General features: G+C 39.5%; 1 protein-coding gene across 1 annotated transcript in view; it reads left to right on the top strand.

Moving 5' to 3' along the window:
• The window catches only part of PKHD1 (PKHD1 ciliary IPT domain containing fibrocystin/polyductin), a gene marked incomplete at its 5' end in the record, with an annotated part of 392,126 nt that overhangs the window by 134,939 nt on the left and 234,489 nt on the right, over positions 1 to 22,698 (top strand). Inside the window, 3 exons of the mRNA XM_081094978.1 lie at positions 18,827 to 19,037; positions 19,451 to 19,608; positions 22,003 to 22,194. Of these exons, the coding sequence (XP_080951104.1) occupies positions 18,827 to 19,037; positions 19,451 to 19,608; positions 22,003 to 22,194 (561 nt within the window). The remainder of the gene's footprint in view (positions 1 to 18,826; positions 19,038 to 19,450; positions 19,609 to 22,002; positions 22,195 to 22,698) is intronic.

Genomic DNA, 22,698 nt, shown 5'->3' with positions numbered 1-22,698 from the left:
GGCAGATGAAAAATATGATCTCCAGATAGTAGCCAGTCTCTAGGAATCATGATATTGTCTGCATTGGCATTCCTGGGCTGGCATAACCAAATAAAACCCCATTCTCTGTCACGGAATAATAATTCTAAACATGGGCATTTAGCTATGCTGAGGAGTCTGCCATTTTGTTCTGTCAAGCCCTGTCTATTACAGTGAGCCTCAATCATTGTCTCAAGGCTTCTTGGAGAGGAAGCAAAATCAATATTTTTTGTTAAGTATCCACTAAGTGTTGACTATGGATCAGCCAGAGTGCTAGGCACTGGGGATACATTTTATCAGGTTTGAAAAGCCCATAACTACCTGGATAGACATTCAAAATAAGGAGGACCTTTTTCTCTTATCTTTATCAGCAAGCGCTTATATTAATCTTGTAACCCAGGATCCATGAGGGTCTTCTATCTATTCACACATCAGCCACAGTCTTCAGATGTTTGCTTTAGTCCAACAGCTACTTGGGAAACCCACCCAAAGTGTTGCTGTTTGCCACTGAGAAAACAGAGCTGGAGAAGAAGAGGGCACATCACTGTTCCTACCAGCCCATAGACCAGCCGTGGGCAAACTACGGCCCGCGGGCCGGATCCGGCCCGTTTGAAATGAATAAAACTAAAAAAAAAAAAAAAAAAAGACTGTACCCTTTTATGTAATGATGTTTACTTTGAATTTATATTAGTTCACACAAACACTCCATCCATGCTTTTGTCCCGGCCCTCCGGTCCAGTCCTCTGGTTTGAGAGCCACTGTCCTCTATGACGCATATGACAAAATCCTTGCTAGAAATGGAAATTCAAATGGAGAAGAGTGAAAACTCTCCTAATTCTTCACCCTGCCTTTTTTTTTTCTTTTTTACCCCAACGCTTTTCATTTTCACATACTATTATGAAGGACCAGTGAAAGAGTTAACAAATACACTTTTTGTGCCTGTATTTTAAATGTACCCTGTGCTCCCAAGCTTTTATGTTTAAATAGATGTCAAGTTAAGAAAATCCCGAGTGTCATTTCTTGCAATCAATAGGGGGAAATTGAAGCAAAGTACATGCTTTTAATATGTTTTGAGATTCTGAAAGTTAAAAAAAATGTTGCTACTTGAACCTTGTGATGTTACAGGATATTAAGAGTGTAGACATCTCTTTGCCTGCTCCCCTGTTTCTGTCTTCTCCCCTGCTCTTCCACCTTTCCCCAGAACCCCCAGCTCCCATCTTCCCTGTATTCCCAGGGTTAGGTTGTCATCAACAACTGTTCCCCCAAAGCCCCACCAAGATAGGAGTGATGGGAATCTCTCCCAAGACATAGAGCTTGCACACCGGACACAGGCAAAATCAGGCTGTTTTCCACTCTGACATGATGCTGCTGCATCTCACTCATTTGAAAGAAATGTGATGTGGGAAAGATCTTACCACTAGGAGAGGAACTCCCTCCACGCAACCTCAGTCAGAGAATCCAGTCACAGACAGAATTCATCAATCCTCTCCCTTCGCCTTCCTCCCTCACCACCTGAGGTCTCAAACAGATTTCCCCTCCGGCATGGCGGTACATCATAGTTAAAATCGTTACGTAATTTTGCTGGCCTTTTCCCAGGGCCAGAGGTGGGTCTGCTGACACTGGGGCTTTGGGGAGAAACTAATTTTCTTTGGTTGTCAAGTATGCAAAACAGGGAGCGACTTGATTCACAGCTTGGCACCCAGAAGGTCCCTAATGACCCAGGGTTCACTCAGCTTTCAGTGAAGAGGTTCACCAACTTTAGTGCCTAGAAGACTCTTCTCCAGGAGGTTTCCACAATGCAGGTTTCTGGGTCTCACCCCCAGAGCTTGGCTCCAATGGCCTGAGGATGACCCAGGAATGTGCACTTCAATGGATCCCTTGGATGATTTGAGTGGAGTATCCCACTGACTGCACTTGGAGAAGTGCTGTTTTTAGTGGTTAATAGTTTTGGAATCATAAATTAGTGCAGGTCTGCCGCTTATCAACGGTGACCTTGGGCAAGTTAATTTCCCTAAAAGCAGGAGAACACAATCTTCACCCCCTACACTTACTGCTTGTGAACTGCTCGGAAGCATCAGGTACTTGCTAACACTCAAGCAGTGTTAGCCACGGCTATTTTGATTATATTCTTTTTTTTTCTTTCTCCCACTGAGTATCCAATGTCAATGATCTCATTTTCTTTTAGAGGGGCCAGGGAGGGACCTCTCTTTCAAAATTTGGCATGAGGCTAGTTCTGCCTAGAGATTTCTCTCCTTGTTAATTTCTGTCTACTTTTTTTCTAAGCAAGAGAAGGATTTTAGCTTGGGAGATCACGAGGCAGCCACATTCCCAGGCAGCTCCTGTTCTGTTCCCACACCTAGTGAAGAACACCTTTTGATTGTAATCTCTCCTGGTGCAGCTGTTTCCCAGCAGTGAATAACCACCATTCCTGGGCGTGGTTACAATAAAGGCTTCTTGGAAATCATTTTCATGCTCCTCAGTTTAGCCAGAAGCGGAGCACTGCTGAGCAAGTGAAGCGTTTTGCTGGCGTTTTATTCCTAGCATGCAACAGTAAGAGGCCTGACTGATGGAGACCAATTTAACTCCAGCTCGGGTCCTAGAGAATCACACAGATGGGTCTGCGGGTCAGTCATACAGCTTTCCCCACCTTCTCCTTCCCGTCTCATTCTTCATTGCCACCCCTGTAACCTTTCCGCTCAGGCTGGTTTTTATCATAGATTAAAATTGCTAAGCAAACAGGCTTTGCTGTTCAGCTGTCACGAGGAAGGATGGAGTTGAAAGCACATTTCATGTTTTTCTTTTAATGTAGAAAAATGCATTCATGTGCACGCACATGCACACACATACACCTACATGAACACTCAGCCACATGCAGCACTCTCTCTCTTTCTCTGGGTTTGGGAGTGGATTGGGGCAGGGCGTGTTCTGAATCTCTCATGGAGTTCAGTGGCTCAGGGAGTTCTGTCCACTACTCACTTGGATATTTAATATGACTAAAGGGTCTCAGGATCCCTCCAAGAGGGGCAGTCTGGGGTTTGGGTAGTTGTAGTCAATAAGGAAATTTCACTCTTGCCTTTTGCCTTCCTCACTCTGTCTGCCAATCCAGGTTCACCACCCTAAACCGAGTGCCAATCACATGTCACTTTTCAAGGGGTCGCTGTCAGCCTGGGCAACTTGAATTTTTGACAATGTAATTACGGCCCTTGCTTCCACAGTGGGAGTCTGAACAGCATGGCGGGGCTTTTATTGATTGTTCAGCAGGGAAATTTATCAATGTCTCTCACTTCATTTCTAGTTCCTCCCTGAGAAATTTGGCTGACAGTTTCTTAGGAGCAAAAGCAGTTTTATGGCCTTGAATGGAGCTCTGTCTTTGTCCTTTTTAAGAAATTTACAAGATACGGGCATTAAATATAAATAGAAGTTTCTGAGAAAAGCTAGTATGTGGGGGCATGATTGAGGGAAAGCACTAGAGCAATCATTACAAAGAGGAGAATTTGGTAGGAATAAATAAGACCAAAGTAGTCTAAAGAAATGTTTAAATATGGTTTATTTTTCTTTTAAAAGTACCTAGTATCTGTATTCAAATTCCATGCTTTTAAAATGATTGTACCTGGCACTGTTACTGTAGCTGCCAACTGGTTCTAGGCTGTCTTAAAGCACAGTATTGTGGGCATGGTGTACACAGGTGTGGAAGAGGGTGTTCCTGGTCAGTGGTTTCCATACTGTGCTCCCCCAAATCCAAAGGTTTCTGAGGGGAGCTTCAGATGTTTTGTGGGGGGTCAAGCAATCAAGGTGTAAATTGCTCAAGTAATCAATTTATTGCTTTTATCTCTATTCTATATTTGCAGTCAATGTAACATTTCATTAGAAGAAAATAGTTCCATTGCCAAAGTAGTGATTGAAAGCAACTCTACTAGCTCATCCTCTTTAACGCCATGTGTAGACACTTTAGGGAGATCAGGGCCTCTCTCTGTGTGATCCCTTCCTTCCCTAAGAGTGATGGAGCGTGAGGACATTCCTATCATCTGTTCTTTGATGTGAGGTGAAAATTTTTAGAGCCCATTTTCATCTTACAGCAGCTCCTCTATATTTGACAATATATTTTCAGATCTCTGCTCTTTACCACCTATCAAGCAATTTTAGTCCTATCTCTTTTACATCCAGAACATCTCCTCTTGCTCCTGTTCTTTACTCATTTCTTCTAGACCAGGGGTCTTCGTTCCTTTCTGTGTCTGCTTCCTTTGGGCAAAAATATAAATCATGGGTATGGCATGGCATTTTTACATGTGGCTTTACTGCTCTTAAATTATTTGGTTTTAAGGGATGGGAACCCAGTGCAAACAAACTTAGACAAAACCCCAAATTTATCACTTCTCGATCAAACTGCAGGATGGGCAAGAAGGCACCTGGACTTGGGCATGGCTGCCTCTAAGGGTCCAGATGCCATCAGGACTCCGTCTCTCACTTCTGGGACTCGCTACTCGCTTCACTGGCTCTGACTGCTTGAGGGTTTGTTCCATATGGCCACTGCATTTCCTGGCTTCATGTAGACCAGTGGTTCTCAACCTTCCTAATGCCACGACCCTGTAATACATAATAATTTTATGGTGACCCCCAACCATAAAATTATTTTCGTTGCTACTTCATAACTGTAATGTTGCTACTGTTATGAATCGTAATGTAAATATCTGATATGCAGGATGTATTTTCATTGTTACAAATTGAACATAATTAAAGCATAGTGATTAATTCACAAAAGTTATATGTAATTATATATGTGTTTTCCAATGGTCTTAGGTGATCCCTGTGAAAGGGTCGTTCAACCCCCAAAGGGGTCGCGACCCACAGGTTGAGACCCGCTGCTCTATGGTAAAGGCCAGGTCCCTTAGGCTGATGATTCACCTCCATCTTTGAGATTCCCTTTTAATCCCCTCTCTGTCACTTATATAGCCTGAGGTGGGGGTCTGTCTGTCCAGGGATGGTTCAAATGACAGAGTTAGATTAGCCTTCTTTTAATAAGCCCCAAGGAAATGAGTAAATGTCTCCTCCCTAACTGTTCCAGGCTCACATACAAAGAGGAGTGCTTACCATTTCTTTGCTCCCTGCTTGGGTCTTCTTGGTTGGCTTTGGGGAAGAAGGTCTGCTCAATAATTTGCTGCATATGTGAACATTGTGTCAAAAGAGAGAGCAACTGTTGATTTTATTGTTTGTGTTGTTTTGTGTATATGTTTTATTGTGTTTTGTTTTATTTTATCTTGATTCAGGGGTGGCAAGGGAGTAAGATCAAATTAAGGGGAAGAATGGAGGAAGAAGGATTGGGAAAATTTAAAATCTATTCATTGCTTTCTATAATCTTCAATTGAAATAATCTTCATTATAGTTTTGGGTTTCTGTCCAGCTTGTACTAGTATGTTGTTGCAGATCAAGTAGTCAAGTTAGCACTAGTGAGCATGGTTCTAGTGTACTTGGAACCCTCAGAATGGTAGGATGGCCAACGACTGGACTTATGGTTCTCAATTCAGAGAAGGTGAGAATCAGTCTTTAACTGCATGTCCCCCAAGCATAACCAACACTATCAACAAAAAGTAAGGTGGAAATTTTCTCCATTCTAATAATGCTTAAAAATGTCCTAAGTGCTACTATTCTATGCACAATGGCCAAAACATATCAGGTAAAAACTTTTTAAAGTGAGATAACTTAGAATTTGCAATGGCTCAATCTGGAGGATTGACCTTGGTACAATCTATAAGAAAGTGTTCCTTAACTGAAGAGTCTCAGCCACACTTTAATGTTTAAATGTGTGGAAGTGAACATGCTGTTTTTAAGGCCTTTAGGATTTTTGGTGTTTACATGTAAATGTATCCTGCTAATTAGAAATGAGTTCTAGCTATTCAACACTCCAAGTACAGCAGGAACCCCACTTAGAAATACATTGTAAGATACTTTAAGTTACTATATATACCTGAAAGTGTTGGCATTTGTCAGGTAGGTATCTTTTGGTTGCAAGTGACAGAAAACCCAATTCAAACAAAAATTAGGTCATTTATTACCTCATACAACTGCAAAAACTTGAGGCACAATTGATTGCAGGTGCTCTGATGAAGTCATTAGAACTTGTTCCTCTTCAGTTCTTGGTTCTGCTTTCCCCTGACTTGGCTTAATTTTTGACCAAGCTCTTTCCTTATGGAGGCAGAAATGGGTCCTTGCAGGTCCAGGTGAAAGGATGACCTTTTTCCAATAGCTATTTGACTTGAGCAAATTTCAGTATCCCTTCCATTAACATTTCATATCCCTCTTTTGTTGTATTCCCTTTACTTTTAACAATAACATATTATATAAGCTTATTTATCATAGTTATTGTACATATTCTAGTGTCTCCTCCAGTAGAATGCATATATCACAAAGGCACAGAGATATCCCCATTTTTCATTTTCAAAATCTCCATTTCCTGCAACAATGCCTAAACTCATAGTAGGCTTTTAAGAAATATTTGTTGTGTGCATAACTAAATGAAAAGCTTGAATAAAAGCCTCAGAATTAACTTTGGCCCTGTTTGGGTAATAAAGCACATCACTGAAACTGGTACTGTGACCAGGGAAGTGGCTCATGGGGGAGTTCCTTCGTACTCAGCGCTTTGTACCTTTTGGGTCTTGGATGGATTTCATGAGGCCCACCCACCCTAGGAAGGGCAATCTACTTTACTCAGTCTGTGGATTCAAATGTTAATCTCATACAGAAATGCCTTCACAGGCAACCCAGAATAATGTTTGGCCAATGTCTGGCACCCCATAGCATAGTGAAGTTGACACATAAAAATAACCATCATAGTCACTGTAGTGGATTCTGTTTTCTATAACTGACTCTATCATACCTTGGACACCTAATCCATGAAAATATCAAATCTTGTCTTGACACAAAACTTCCCAAGGAGGAATAACTAGCTTCAAGGTTCATCACTTCCTCTCAATATTTCTATAGTTCACTTTCCTGCTAGGACTAAGAATCTTGGCTCACAGTCTGCATTTTCTCCAGATGAGCTTGACCTTGCTCAGTCATGGAGCATTCACTTACTCATCTTCCTCTGGCTGGGTGTTAGAGAAAGTAGGCTGCTTGGGTCCAAATATCTAGCTGGTTGACCTTGAAAAAGTTATCTCCTTAGTGTTTCAGTCTTCATATTTATAAAATGGAGCTGATTCTTAAACACTTCTTATGGAGTTGTTACGTGGTTTAAATAAAATAAAACATGTGAAGCACTTAGCACAATGCCAGGCATGGAATAACTACTCAATAAATGTTAGGTTTTGTCATGTTGCTTTTCTATGCTTACCATTTTGATTTAATGAAGCTGCTTTATTATTATTCTAAAGGTGGTATGGGGTGTATTATTTTCCAGTATATCTGTCAGCCAGAAACCTGGTTGTCAGTTTTGATATCCTCTATTGTTTCCTGTATTGTGTCCGTCACCAAGTCTTGATTTAATTCTTAGATGACTCATAAGCCCATTTACTTTTCTCCACCTCCATTACTGTCACCTTAGTGAATGACACCACCAACTTCTGTCTGACGGTTGTTTAAGCTTTCTATTTATCCTTTAGAGTTGCCATTTTGGTTTCTCTCCAATTCATTCTTTACCCTGTAGCCAAGGTGACCTTTGAAAAACACAGATCTGTTCATATCATGCCACTGCTCAAAACTTTTCAGTGGCTTCTGATGGTTCCTAGGATAAAGTTGAAAATTTCTAACATGATTATAATGTCCTGTCTGAAGTCTCTGCCCCTACTGCCTGCCTTGTTATCCAGCCTGTTCCACTGAGATGCTCCAGGTCTCAGTAAACTTCTTTTAGTATATTAATTGGTTAATATAGGCTAGATTTTACAGGTTTTTTTTTTTTTACACTTTTGAGTACCAAAAGAAATTCAACTTTGTAAAGTGAGTGGATGGCTACATAGGCAGGAGCTTGTGATTTTCCCTTCAAAGGGAATTCTTCCTTATGTATCATCAAAGCAGTGCTATTAATAGTATTGCGTTCAGCCTGGTCATGGAGAAGGAGTATCATTGAATTGGGTATTGTAGTCAGTATTTGTTAAAATTGGATTTTACCTAGATCCTGGCACTTTATAATTTTCAAAGCTGCTTCCCATTCTTTTCTTTATTTTACCCACAACAACTCTGTGAAGCAGGAAAGACTGGGATTATTTCTTTCATCTTATAGATGTAAAGACTGGGGCCCAGAAGGAGAGGTAATTAATATTCATTCCATCCTCTTTGTAGGTTTAAAATGCACACAAACTTGTGTCTACTTTGTGTACACACAGCTAGTGTTTACTTGTGGGGGAAAGGCAAACAGAAGGTGCCCCTTTTAAGTTTCTGGAAGTCTTCTCAGCTTTAATTTTTCAGGTTATTTTGGAATCCCAAGTGGGGCTTCATTCTTTTTCTCTTTTTTAAAAATATATTTTTATTGATTTCAGAGAGGGAGAGAGGGAGAGAGAGATGGAAACATCAGTAATGAGAGAGAATCATTGATTGGCTACCTCCTGCATGCCCCCTACTGGGAATAGAACCTGTAACCTGGGCATATGCCTTGACTAGGAATTAAACTGTGACCTCCTGGTTCATAGGTCAATGCTCAACCACTGAAGCACACTGGCATGGCGGGGCTTCGTTCTTAATGGCTCCCTTTATAACATTCTTGATGGGGCACAAAGAGCCTCTTACTTTCCCAGTTTGCTATTTACCTTCCATATTTTTATGGCATTTTCTGATCTCTACGGTGGCAAAGCTACAAATATGTCCCTTTTTGGTTTCTGCTTTTGACTTCACATTTAGAAAATTCTTGCCTATACAAAAACTGTATAAAAATTTACCTATTTGTTTTCTGGTACTTTTATTGTTTCTCTCTCTTTAAATTTCACATTAATGCCTTTAATCCAGTCTGCAAACTGTGGTCCATGGGCCAAACCTGGCCTATTGGCATTTTTTATAAACACAGTTTTATCGAAGTCCAGCCATGATCATTTGTTTAGTTCTTATCTATGGTGTTGCCCAGGGTGGCTTCATGCTGCCATGGCAGAGTTGAGTAGTTGCAACAGAGACTACCTGGCCTGCTAACTCAAAACTATGTCCTATCCAGTTCTTTGCAGAAAAGGGTTGCCAAGCCCTACATTAATCCACCTACGATTTATTTTAATTAGTGTGTAAGTTTATTTTTTTTTCAGTTGGCTAGTCAATTTACTCAACACTACTTATTCAACAATACAATTGTGAGAGTCTGAAAAATGACCCCAAATATGTTCATAATCCCAATTCCTGGAGCCCATGAAGTTTACCTTAGTTGGCAAAAGGGACTTTGCAGTTGTGATGAAATGAAAGATCTTGAAATGGGGAGATTACCTTGGATTATCTAGGTGGAAGCATGTAATCACATGGGTCTAGTAAGAAGCACACAGGAAGAGTCAGTCAGAGGACAAGGTGATGCGATGAAGGAAGCAGAGATAGGAGTGAGGCCCTTTGAAACAGGGGGAGGCCCACCAGCTACAAGCCAAGGAATACGAGCACCACTAGAAGCTGAGAATGGCAAGGAAATGAATTTTTCTTTCTGAGTCCTCAGAAGAAGGCATCCTGCTGACACCTTGATTTTAGCTCAGGGAAAACAATTTCATAATTCTCACCTCCAGAGCTATAGGATAATATGTTTGTGTTGTTTTAAGACAATAATTTTGTGATAATTTATTATAGCAGTAATAGAAAACTAATACAGCAACATATCCCTGGGAATTTTAAATGTTACTGTTACCATACACCAAAATTTTATTTGCTACAGATATAGGTTAATGTGCTTTATAAATAAAGAACTTTTTAGGACAAATTGAAAATCTGACCAATGCTATAGATATATCAGTAAAATTAATGCAAGTGTCCAGTCAGTATGATGGTATGTGTACAGATTTTGGGAGTATTCTGTGTTCACGGTGAGGGATTTTTTTTTTTTTATGACTTTTCTTCTAGCTTCACATTAAGAATCAAAGAAATCCAAATTAATTACAAAAGTGATTTTCTTTTTTCACAATCAAATTGCCCCAAACTGAAAAAACAGTAGTAGAAAGTCTGAAGGACTGGCACTAAAATATGCTGCCAGTGAGTGTAGAAGTACATTCAGTCGTTCTATGAGAAGATTTGCTGAATATATGAGAAGGCTTAAAACTAGGTGTATGCCCTGATATGTCATATCAGGAAATGATATGATACTTTCAGGAATTTATTCTAGGAGATGATCATGATTATGCATACACATTATGCTCAAGTATATTGCATTGTTCATCAGAGCAAAATAATAGGAAAAAACTGAATATGAATAAATAAGGGATTAGTATATAAAATATCTATTTTAAATACATACTGTGATACTGTCATGATGCTCAATAATATATAATACAGCTGAAGGATGTTTCTAGTATATTTATAAGAGAGAATTTATAAAAATGCAATGTACAGAATTATAGCATTTTTGTTTATATTTGAAATTTTGCCAACATATGAACATAGGTAAAGGACAGGAGCAACATATATTAATATACTGCACTAAGATTGTGGATGTTTTTATTGTCTTCTTTTCGCTTGTCTACATTTTTCTTTTAAACATTATACATTTATTGCTTTTCTAAAAAAACAACAACTATGTTATTGAATATTAGCTCTTTTTCTCCTTACTGTCACCTCCACTTCAAAACGTAGATCATAATGATGATTATCAAAATGATTATCTTGTCTGAAATATCTCTGAATTTTTATGTATTTTTTACACAATAAATAAAGGTAGCTATTAAGAACATTCTATAGGAGACTTAAGCTCTGACCAAGTGGATTTTGCACCTCCAAGTAAAGGACTTTTCACTACAGTTCTGTAGGGCCAAAAAAATGACATTTATTGAATTGTCCTGAAATCCTCACAGGAGCTAGGACCTATGTTTCAGATATTTTACTTACAATGAATGTACTATCTCCTGGGTATTTTGAGCTTTATCTTTTGATTCTTCTCATTCATTTACTTTTAATCACTGTAGCAACAGTAATGCTCAGATTGGGTAGAAACAAGAGTTAGCCTTTCTTTCCTACCTCTAGAGAAGGTCTTTAATCAAAATATGGTTCACTGCACCACCCAAATAGCCTTGGTTAGCCTTGGTTTAAACCTTTACGCCAAAAGAATAGCAAACTTCTCAGCATTGGAAGCAGACTTTGTGCCCAATTCCTTTTCGTCAGTGTGGGAATGTCTGCTGATCAGCTGCGGATGCAGCCAGCTCATCTGCATATTTAGAGGATTGCTCTGGTAGCCTTCTCCCTCCTGCAGGCACTTGTTCCCTGCTCAGGCGGTACCACCAGAGATTGCCCTGCAATGATGCAGAGGCTCATAGTGCACAGAGAGGCAAGCTCATGCAGAATTCCCCGCCAGCTTTTCTTTTCACCCAAGGGAGCTTTCAGAGCAAGTGGTTCTCAGGGGCAGAGGGAAATGGTATGTGAAAAATGCTCCCGTTCCATCTCTTTGGTCTGCCAGATAGTCTTCTATTAATGCTAATGTCATGGTCTTCTCATCTGAAGTACCGTAAATTGGATCGCCTCCAGTTCACAAATGGTTTGGGTTGGTTGGTTGGAACTTGGAATACATTTTTCTCGAAGAAATGCTGATAAATCTTGTGGTGAAGGAACTACGTGAGCCTTCAAAAGTCTAGTTCACCTACATCTCCTTATTGTATAACGTTAATGGGGGTAGAGCAGCTGACCACTGAATATTAGACTAATTGTATGAGGAGGTAGGTTCCAGTTCCAACATGAGATTCCAGGGACACATCTCTCTCCATTTGCTTTCTACTATCTCAGTTTATTTTTTCCTGAGTAATAGTAACAGATGGTATTCTCAGTACCTCTGACCTTGCGGCCTAGTTGTGAGTTCCGGCACATTGTGGGGTCTGGGAGTAGAGAGAGTCAACTTAGATGCAAGTGGCATGATCTGTAATAGTTGACCTTTCTCGAATTCCTCTCGTTATTTATCACCTCCTACTGTTGTTAAAGATAGTATATGACCACAGGATCTGGGCCAGGTGTTGGTGGAAAGAAGAGGGAAATGAAGAATAGTAGAAGGGCAGAATTTTCTCTCCATCTCTTTCCCCTTAAAGCTCATATTCTGCTACTGTGCACCTTACCTTCCATTGGCAGAAGGATTAAATGAACAGTGAGGAATAGGACTCAAGTACAAGAGATGCTGGGCAGCATGCCCAGACCCTAACAATAACAAAAAAGAATAAAGAGATGGGGAGGAATGAGTCCCCAAGCAATTGCATGGAGAAATATGATGTTCTGGATACCATTACCATACGATATACTGCATTCTTTTGTTTAAATATGGTTGTGCATATCTTCATCTTTTGGTTTTCTTCCTTTTACAGCCCTTCTTAGGATCTTGTCTCATCTACCCAATCTTCAAATGACCATATTCCCATGGGCTTGGTCACAGGTACACTTCATTTATAACTGTATACTTCTCCCAAGTAATCCTACCCATTCTCATGGAGTAACATCTATTGATATGTTTCTTTTATATCTTGCCTTGGACCTCTCTTCTGAGCTACAGATTTATCTTTTCACTTGTATATTCTCTTTACTAGCTAAAACATAACCTGTTTAAAATTGTCATCTAAAGCTGAATGCCACTACATGAAGGCAGGGTTTTTTCTCTTTCTTTCTTCTTTCTTTCTTTCTTTCTTTCTCCTTTTTTTTTTATTACTGTTTTGTTCACTACTGTATTTGTAGTACTAGAACGGCAATGTAATAGATGCTCGATAAATATTTATTGAGTGGATTTATTATTTTCATCCCCAAGTGTTTCTCTTTATCTGCCAATTTGCTTCAGTTATGGACCTGTGAGGTGTCATTGACATGTTATTTCTGACCTGTAGATTTAATCTCACAATCTTGATTGTCCAAAAGAAATCTCAAATTTTTATATTTCTCTCCAGATCCACTGCATAACCCTTGCTGAAACTTCCAAAACTTCATGTCTGAGCTACTTACTGCATTAGCCCTCTACAGTAGTCTTCTATGTAGTCTTACTTTCACTCACTTTCCTGTAATCTCTTCTTCATATCACATTGAGTGACGTTTCAACACATAAATTTGATCAGTAACTATTTTGAATAAGATTTTTTAAGTTTGTTAAAACAGGCCAATAAGGTGCTGCTTTAGTTTTCCCAGTCATAGCACGCCATCTCATTCATCTTGCTCTAGACCAGTGGTTCTAAACCTTGGCTGCACATTAGAATCACCTAGGAATCTTTTTAAAATTCTGATTTCTGGGCCTCATCTTCCAGAAAGTCTGTTTCTTTGTTATGGGGTGGGGCCACAACATTAGTAACAACGAAACAGAATTTCCGGAGGATGAGGCCCAGAAACCAGGATTTTAAAAAGATTCCCAGGTGATTCTAATGTGCAGCCAAGGTTAGAACCACTGCTCTAGACACTCTGACCTCCTTTCAGTTGCTAGAGCAGATTAAGTTCCCATTTGACTCTTGCCCATTTTAGGACTTGATTCAATCTGCATTAAACATGTGTTCTCACTAAAGATTCTCTCCCCTCAGTTTGATATCACTAGTCTTAAAATATCACCAGTCTCAAATCCGTACAATTTCTTATTTATCGTCTCACATATTTCTTTGGTGGTTTCCAAATCACATTTGGAATAAACTCTAAGTTCTTTGGGGGAGGCCCTTCCTGGGTGGGTCCCGCTCACCTTTCCAGTGCAGCTTTGCTGACTCTCATCACGTCCCCATCGCTCCCACATACTTGCAATCAAGCCAGGTCACATAAATAGCAGCTATTCGAATATGTCATTTTGTCCCAGACCATTGTGTACACCACTGTCTTTGCCTAGAGTGCTCTGCTGATTTTGTCACCTGGTCCACTATGGATTATCCTTCAAGACCCACTTAGTTATCTTCTTCTCTGGATACCATTACCGTAAAAACCCCTTCTTTTGTGTGAGGTGCTCTGTGTGTGTGTGCCAGCAGACCCCCGGTGCCCCTCTGTCTTAACACTTAATGTGGTGCATTTGTGACATTTGTCTATTTCCTGTGCTGGCCATGGACCTGGAGGACTCTTTTCCCCTATATGTATGTCTTCCTAGTTCTTGACAGATATTTATCTACAAGAAGAAAATATAACGTTCATTATTTTATTATGGGTAATAGGGAAGCTGCAAGTGGAGATAAGGGGTAAATAATTTGCAAATATTTGGGAAAAAATTCTAGGTGTTTTTTTTTTTTGTGTGTGTGTGTCTTCTTTTATATGTCTATTCTGATCCAAACATTATTTTTAATGAAATGATTCTGTCTTCTAAATGATTTGACAGTTATTTACTTGGAATAAAGATGGAGGTCCTACAAAATAAACAGAGGACAATTAGTTATTTTAAAGAGTGTTGACCCACAATGATTATTTTCTTTCTCTTCATGCTCATTTGGTAAGATGGCTCTCTGTGACTGTGTAATTATGGATGGATGGCATTGAAATGCTTGAACAATAATTTGTAGGAAATACAATTATGAGTAGAAGTTATTAGTGGGAGTAAATGAATAGTTTGTTTGGTTAATAGGTCAATGTTGAAAGCCCAAAGTGGTTAAACAGTGTATTAAATTATAAGTTAGGATCATAACTCTTTTTCATTTAAGTATATTCATAAACTATTGAGCTTTTAAAACTGCATTTTTATGTTTTTTGATTTGTGGTAGGGAAAGGAAGGCAGCTGCCCAACCTGGGTTTCTTAAAAGAGCTGTGAGGTGAAATGACTCATGTTCAAAATGTGTGCAATGCTTTCTTCATCAGAGAAGCAGTCGTTCCACCTTGTGTGGCATTTAAATAATATTTATGAAGTAAGGAATATAATGTTTTGAGAATCAAATTTGATTGGATACAGTTAATTTGTAGATATTTCCAGAGATCAGGAATTCCATTATATGTCCAGTTCTTTGGTTCTGGATCCAGAAGACCTGGTTTCAGAACTTGCTGCTGACATCTTATTGCTGTGTAATCATGTCCTTGAAGAATCTCAACTTTCTAGGCTGTATGATCTGTTAAAAGAAAACCAACAACAGAAACAATTATTACTTTAGAGTAAAACTACTTAGCATAGAACTTATTCTAAGTGCTTAATAATTGTTTTTGTAGTAATTTTTACATATTAGCTATTATATACTCATTTAGGTATATATCTGATGGAGATTTGCAGAAAAATATCTGGAAGGCAATATTCAAAATAGTTCATTTAAATCCCCTATGTGTTGAATCCTAATTGTGAGCCCAGGACCATGCTGGAATTCTGACACATATAAAAGAAACATAAGGCAATATCCTGCATCCAAGGTGCTGACTGTCCTCATGGGGGGATAAGACACATGCATTGTAATAATTACGGACTAATTTAGTATTGAAATATATGGTACTGACTATGGGTTATATAACTGAAATCTCTCCAGGCCTCTCCGAACCTGCTCAACCTGGGATATTTCAGTAGTGATCATAAACATTTTACTGCCTGCCTCTCCTAGCTCTCATAGAACCTCCAGCCTTTTCCAGCATTTCTGCCTGCTTGCTGTAGATATTCTCATGACGAATTTCATGAGTTCATCAACTAGCCCGTCTCATCTTTCATGCACCATTCTTCCTATTTTGGCTTTCTTGGTCCTTGTCTTCCATTTAGGGAGGTGCTTGGGGCTGCCTCATCCCAGCCCCCGCTGCCTATACCTGCCATGAGAGTCCTGAACACATGGGTGCCAAGGCGCAGGCTTTCATTGCTGCCCAGGTGGTCATACCCTGAGGTGTACAGTGTGCTGTGTCCCACGATGAAGCACGGTGACTTCCTCTTTTGCCACTCAGGGTCCTACCTAATCACCTGGACACCAAAACTTTGGAGTGCTGGTTTCTCCATGACTCAGTCATGATTTTCCTCATTCGGTACATATTTATTAAACACCTGGTATATGCTAGACACTGTGGTAGGCATTGGTGCTATCATGGTGAGCAAATATAGGCATAACTCCTCCTGTCCTGTTTAATAGGGGAGACAAATAGAGAAGGGCATTAATAGAGGCCAAATGGCAATGTGTTCAGTGCTGGCAAGGAGAGGAACATGGTGATGGGAGGGTTTGACCCCGTTAGGGCGGTCTCAGAGGCTTTTCTGAGGAATTAAGTTTAACATCATTCTGAAGAAAGAGTTGATGAAAATCCCAACAGAGGAGCATCAGGTGCAAAATCCATCTGGAGGGTTCCTTCAGCTCCTTTCTTCAGGTTCAGTGGTCCATTTGGTCAGGAGTGAAAATCCGTATCTGAGGCAGATCCCATGCTGTCTCTGTCATCTTTTTCTCTCCCCTGCTCCTCGTGTACGCTTCTCCCGCACTAATAACACAACTCACACAAATGGCCCATCAACTAGCCAGGTATGCTTGGGCATGCCTAAATCTCAGATGCACACAGGCCTTTGCATAAGGAAGACCCACAGCGCTGTAATGTCTATGGGAGGAGGTGGACATAAGCATGGGCTGAAATGCTGCCTGAAATTCAGTGGAAGAGGTGGGGCTTGATTTGTGTTTTGGAAGAATAGGCGACATGAAGAAGGCTGGGCACACAGGTGGAAGAGACAGAATGGGCAAAGGGATAGAGATGGAAGGAATCCTGTTAAATGACAGGAGGTAATGAGACTGGGCTTCCTGGAATGGAGACTTAATTAAGGAGTCAGGGACTATAAAGTAGAGTAAACTTATGGAGAATCTTAAAAGTCAGGAAGAGAATTTGGTGCTTTGTTCCTGAGTATTGTAGGCAGATGCTGTAGGTTAAGTGAAAAAGAAGGGATGTAATTAAAATAACTTAGCAAAGTTTAAAAAAATAATGCAGAATAGTCAGAAGAATAAAAGATAGATGCAGAGAATCTAGCTCAGCTGATTATCATAATTTTGACATTCTCAAATTTGAGATGATGATAATAGCTATCTCCTACATAGCTAGAAATATAACTGGCGAACATGAAGCATGCAGGCTTGATGTTCTCGTCATATTTTTTATGAGAGTGAGTAAATTCTGAAACAATTTTACTGTATTATAGAGGCTCTGTCAACATTTGAAAGGACATAAATTTATGTTAATAATGAAAAATGCACTTCAAAGATTCTCTGATTTTTTTTTATTTATTTGATTAAGAATGATTAATTGAGAAATATTTTTGTTATCCCTACTCTTGGTTCTTCCATGAATAGCTTGCATGTTGATAGGTGCATAGTAGGTGTTTGTTGCATATTGAATATTGTGAACAATTGATCACAGATTTTAATAGCATTTTGCCTTTGATAAACACTTCCTTTGCTCCTTAGAGATTTTCCTGTGCAAACATTGAAGAACCAATCATAGAAATTCACATATGTGTGCATATACATATAAATAAACTTTATTTAATTTTGTTGACCCCAAAGGTTAAAACAAACAAGGAACAAAATTAAAATTATTTTCTTTTGGGATGATTTATGTCTTAATTTTTACCTGCCCTATAATTAGACATGTTGAACTCTAAATGTTTTTTAAGATAAAATTATTGCCCAAGTAAACTTCAGAAATTACATCATTAACCCAGAGACCTTTTTAAGCCTAAAACAACATTATTGGTGCAAGTGCCCATACATACACAGACAAATAAATAAAGAGGAAAATCTAAAATGATTTGAAAATGATTTATTGTTGGCCACCCCTGTAGTTAGAGATTCAAGTATTATTATATTACTGTAGTGCAATAGGGGAGGACAGGAAGTTGCTGTGGGCTAAAGGTAAATTATGATCTATTGCAAAGGAGGAAGGAAATGTACTGAGGAAAGAAGAAGGAGTTGGGAGTTAGCCATGTATTTTCTGAAGTATTGCTTCAGATAATGTCTTGAAAAATTTTTTTGCCTTGACCCTGGCTGGAAAAGGCCAGAGTAAATAGAGTAAACTGGGAGACAGTCTACCTTCTTGAATCTTTGACAGTGAAGGAGTAGCCTACTGGCATCGGAGGATCGGATGGATGCTGTGGACTCCAACAGAAACCAAGGTACCTAGAGACACAAGCTACCCTTAACATTTTGCATAGCAGTCCTCTGTGGAACCCACCCAATTTTAGAGTTTGAAAAGATCATTTAATACAACATGGTTCAGGACAATCTGAGATAATTTTGACTCTGTGCTCTACTAACACAATTTGTAAAGTGAGCTGAAGTCTTTAGATTAGAAATTCAGTATGAATAGCTATCTGTTTCTATTTGGAATAAGAAATAGGTGGTAAAATTACATACTCAGAGCACAGAGTATTGAGGGTCTATTATATGATAAAGTCCAAACCACATGTTTCATGAATATTATGTTATTTAATCCTCCTAAAACCCTTTGGGGGAAGACCTTGCTACTTCTGCTTTATAACTGGGGAAACTGAAGCCCACTGTTGAGTTTATTACCCAAAGGAACATGGTTAACATGGTTAGAATATGGCAATACTGTGATTCAGTTGTAAGTCTGACTCCAATTCCTGTGTTTTTTGTAATGCCATTCTCAATCCTGGATTACTTTTATTGCTGCCATGTGACAGATTAAACAACAACAATAACAATGAAAAAGTGAAGGCATTGGTGCTTATTGAGCCTGAAACTTACTTTCCCAGGTCATTTGTTCACAGGATTCTTTGGCTGAGTAATACCACATTTGTATTAACTATTTGAATGTCTGAAGGCACATTTTCCTTTCACTGCTTTAGGTTCACTACCAGAAGTAACTGTCACTCATCTTCAAGCAGCTGCCTCTGCCCATGACACAGTGTTGGCTCTAGAAGATGCTGTGGACTGGCACTCTGGGGATGAAGTTGTCATCATCAGTGGAGTGGGTGTTGAAGGTGCCAAACCCATGGAAGAGATTGTCGTTGTGGAAACTGTGCACAATGCAGACCTGTATCTGAGATCACCCTTGAGGTACTGAGTGACAGCTTGGGTCCATTTAGATGGAAGAAGATGAGGTCTTAACTGTGCTGGTGTCTGTACATTTTTTTTTTGTCTTTCAATGATGACAACTTTTTAATTAAATAATGTTAGGTGCTTTGACAAGAAAAATTACAAAGCATGTGCTGTTTTGAAGATTTAGATTTCTTAAATAAGTTTTTCTTGTAAAACTTTAGAACTCCCATGTTAGGTGGTCAGAGCAATAGTCATCATAGTTTCCTAATTTTCACTTATTTGTGCCAATAGTTCACTCTTTTGTATTTGAGTTTCGAAAAGAATAGACCCCCCACATAGGGTATTATGTGAATCTAGTAGCTTACTATTCCTGATAAGATTCAGAGTGGTGTCTACAGATGTGTCTTTTTCTTTCTTTCTTTTTTTGAAAGATATTCTCACAACTTCACAGAGAATTGGGTAGCTGGAGAGCACCATATTCTAAAGACCACAGTGGCCCTGCTCAGCAGGCGGATTATCATCCGAGGAAATCTCACCAGTGAGAGGACAAAGTTCCTTGCTTCATGCCAGGAGGCTAACACTTCAGAAGGTAGAGAAGTATTTTGTGGGGAGGTCCAACGAGTGAAAAAGAATGTTCTTACTGTCGAATGATATGTGGCATTGTTGACTTCTTTCAAAGTAGAATAAACCCTTAACCTTCGCATGTGCATAATATTCTATAGTTTTCACAGTGCTCTTGATAAATTGATTTCTTTCCCTCGACAACCTCGTGAAAGAGGTAAACAACATTATTGACTTGAGTAATGAGCTATTTCTTTTGGAAAGTAAAATGGTAAATAATTAAATCTGGAGAGTTGAGTTAAAATTTGAGGGTTGAGGTTATATTTTAGTCTTAACTCTGATTCCAAGCACTTTCTAAAATTCTCAGGAAAACTGCTCAATGCCCAAGTCCGGAATGCAGGCAGCACATTCTTACTGATGAGGCTTGTTGGCCTCTTCCCTCCCCTCCACCTCCACTTTTGGAGTTTGTTTTCTGAGTGAACTACCACGTACTTTAAGTAAGTGGTTAAAAAGTCAATTTATCTTCTAGAAGAATAACAGGCACTGGAACACACTGATGTGCCTATTAAACATCTATTTCAGGGATGGCTAGTTTAGTGGGTTATGTTTTGGTTTCTCAGGCTGTAGATTACGAGGCTTTCACATGTTGTGAAGATATCATTTGTCAAATTTGGTCCAGGACGGTGTGGGTGTCAAGGATGACTCCCAGGCATGCATCCTGGATGGATGATGAGGCTATTTATTGAGTTGGGAAGAGGAACAGATTTTGGGGTGGGAGGGTGGAAGTCATGAGTATAATTTTGTTCATGTCGAGACTGAGATGCCAGGCCAGCATCAGAATGGAGATATCTGGTAGTGTCTGGAGCCTGGAAGAAATGTCAGATGGAGTTAAAAATTTGAGTCACATCTACATATAGACACAGGTGGCGATAACGTTAGGATGTGGTCATGAGGGAGGGACATAGACCCTACCTCCCCACCACCTCAGTCTTTTAGCTCACAAATGTGTCATTCCGAAAAATGTTTGGATGCAGTGGGTTAGAATCCACTGACTGCCAACTTTAATAATTCTGCTGAATTGAGATCTGAATTCTTTTCAAACACTGTAGGGTTTCTCATGCAGGTATTTTCAGATCAAATTGTGCAAAACATTGCATTTGATCATCCTGCAAGTGAGACCATGCATCTGGGTTTAGGTCATGATAAAGCTGTTAGCTTCAAATGGGAAAAAAAAATCCCTGATTTCAGCACAACTCTTTAACATTAATACAAAATTCTCAAAGTAAAGCAGAATTCATAGCTTCACTAAAAACATATGTCACTCACCTCTTCTTTCTGTGGGACTGACATGTGGGAATGAGGTAGCTAAACACAATAATATGAATCCCGACCACTTAAATATTTTAGGGACCACTAAAATCGTCAAAATTGTGATAAATTGCCCTAACTGGGTTGGCTCAGTGGAGAGAGCATTGGCCTGCGGACTCAAGGGCACATCCCCAGTAGGAGGTGTGCAGGAGGCACCTGATCAATGTTTCTCTCTCAGTGATGTTTATAACTCTCTATCCCTCTCCCTTCCTCTCTGTAAAAAAATCAATAAAATATATAAAAAAATTGTGATAAATCATAAGCATATAAAACAGCTCTTCATTCACCTCTTATATATTTATTCTCTGGGTGCTAACAAGTGACAGGACTTTGTAATTTACTATGGATTATTTACTGTGGATTTGTACATCATTTTGTAGTAGCACGTCTGCTTTGGTTTGTTAACATGGACAATAAAGAATCAATTCAGGAGATGGATTTTTTAGTTCATACCACCACATGCCATGTGTCAACAGAAAGAGTCCTGGATCCTGAGGTGACCACACTTTGTAGCAATGGTATCTGTGTGTACTACATCCATGCAGTTTGCTGTCCTCTCTGGGAAGGAGGTATTGGTGCAGGGGCTGGAGCCCTTGGCTATTTCTTCAGTGGCATTAGTGTTGTCACCAAACTAAAAAGCAGAAAAGTAAATGGGAAGCCCATTGGACAGTTTAAGACTAAAAAGAGCCACAATTACATTCAGTATTTACATCTTGTTCCCTATAGTTATAAACCACGAGAAGGTCATTTTATTACACACTTCCTCCAGCTGGTCTTTTGGGTTGAAATAAACATCTATTTTGGTTGAATTTGTGGGCCACAGTCAGCCTCTTTGTGACAGTAATTAAGGTAATTGATTTGGGGTTGGGGGCTTCTGGAATAATAGAAGTGAAGGCAACATCGTGTCCTAGTTATTGGATGTTTTAATTAATAATTAACAAAGGAGAATCAAAGTAAAAGGAAAATAAGATTATTAAATGAAATAGGCAATAATGCTTTGTCTTTCAAACTGGGAGAGAGGCCTATATGTGTCTCACTGCATTCTGTATTTCAGGTAATTTGCAGCACTGTTTGTATTCCAAGAGTGAGAAGATGCTGGGGTCCAGGGATCTGGGGGCCAGAATCATCATTCAGTCGTTCCCAGAGGAGCCCAGCAGGGTACAGTTGCAGGGAGTGCAGTTCCGGAACTTGGGGCAAGCCTTCCATAAGCATCTGAGCTCTCTGACTCTGGTGGGAGCTATGAGAGGTAAGGGGGCCAGGTCTATGACTTCTCATATTCATTTCTTATCCCATGTTCAAGGCAATACATGCCAAGGGTAATGATAGGTGATATGTGAACGTGGGGGGTCAGAGATGGATAATTATACTCTAGATCTATGTTTCTCAAACTTTAGTATGCCTAAAAAAAATCCCTTGAGGAGCTTATTAAAATTCAGCATTATGGAGCCTATCAAGACAAATTCTGGTCTGAGGTGGTCCTGGGAATCTGAATTTTTCATTATGATTCTGGAACAAGTGTTCTAAGGAATATACTTTGAGAAACATGACTATAGGTACAACAGATGTGGATTGAACCACACGATCCATGTTATAAACCTGCCACTACAGGCATATTGACATTGAATAGTGTGAATCATCAACACTGTGGCAGTGCAGCACAGCAGGGAGCAATTCCCTGTGAAGTTGTACTAACTCAGAGGAATCTTCTTCCTAGAAAAATAGGGGAGAATGGGCTGAGAACAAGGTGCTT

This window comes from Myotis nattereri (genome assembly GCF_964212035.1).
Source record: "Myotis nattereri genome assembly, chromosome: 6".
NCBI classification, from domain to species: Eukaryota; Metazoa; Chordata; class Mammalia; order Chiroptera; family Vespertilionidae; genus Myotis; species Myotis nattereri.
The sequence above is the reverse complement of the archived record's forward strand: the minus strand, read 5'-3'. Positions and strand labels throughout refer to the sequence as shown.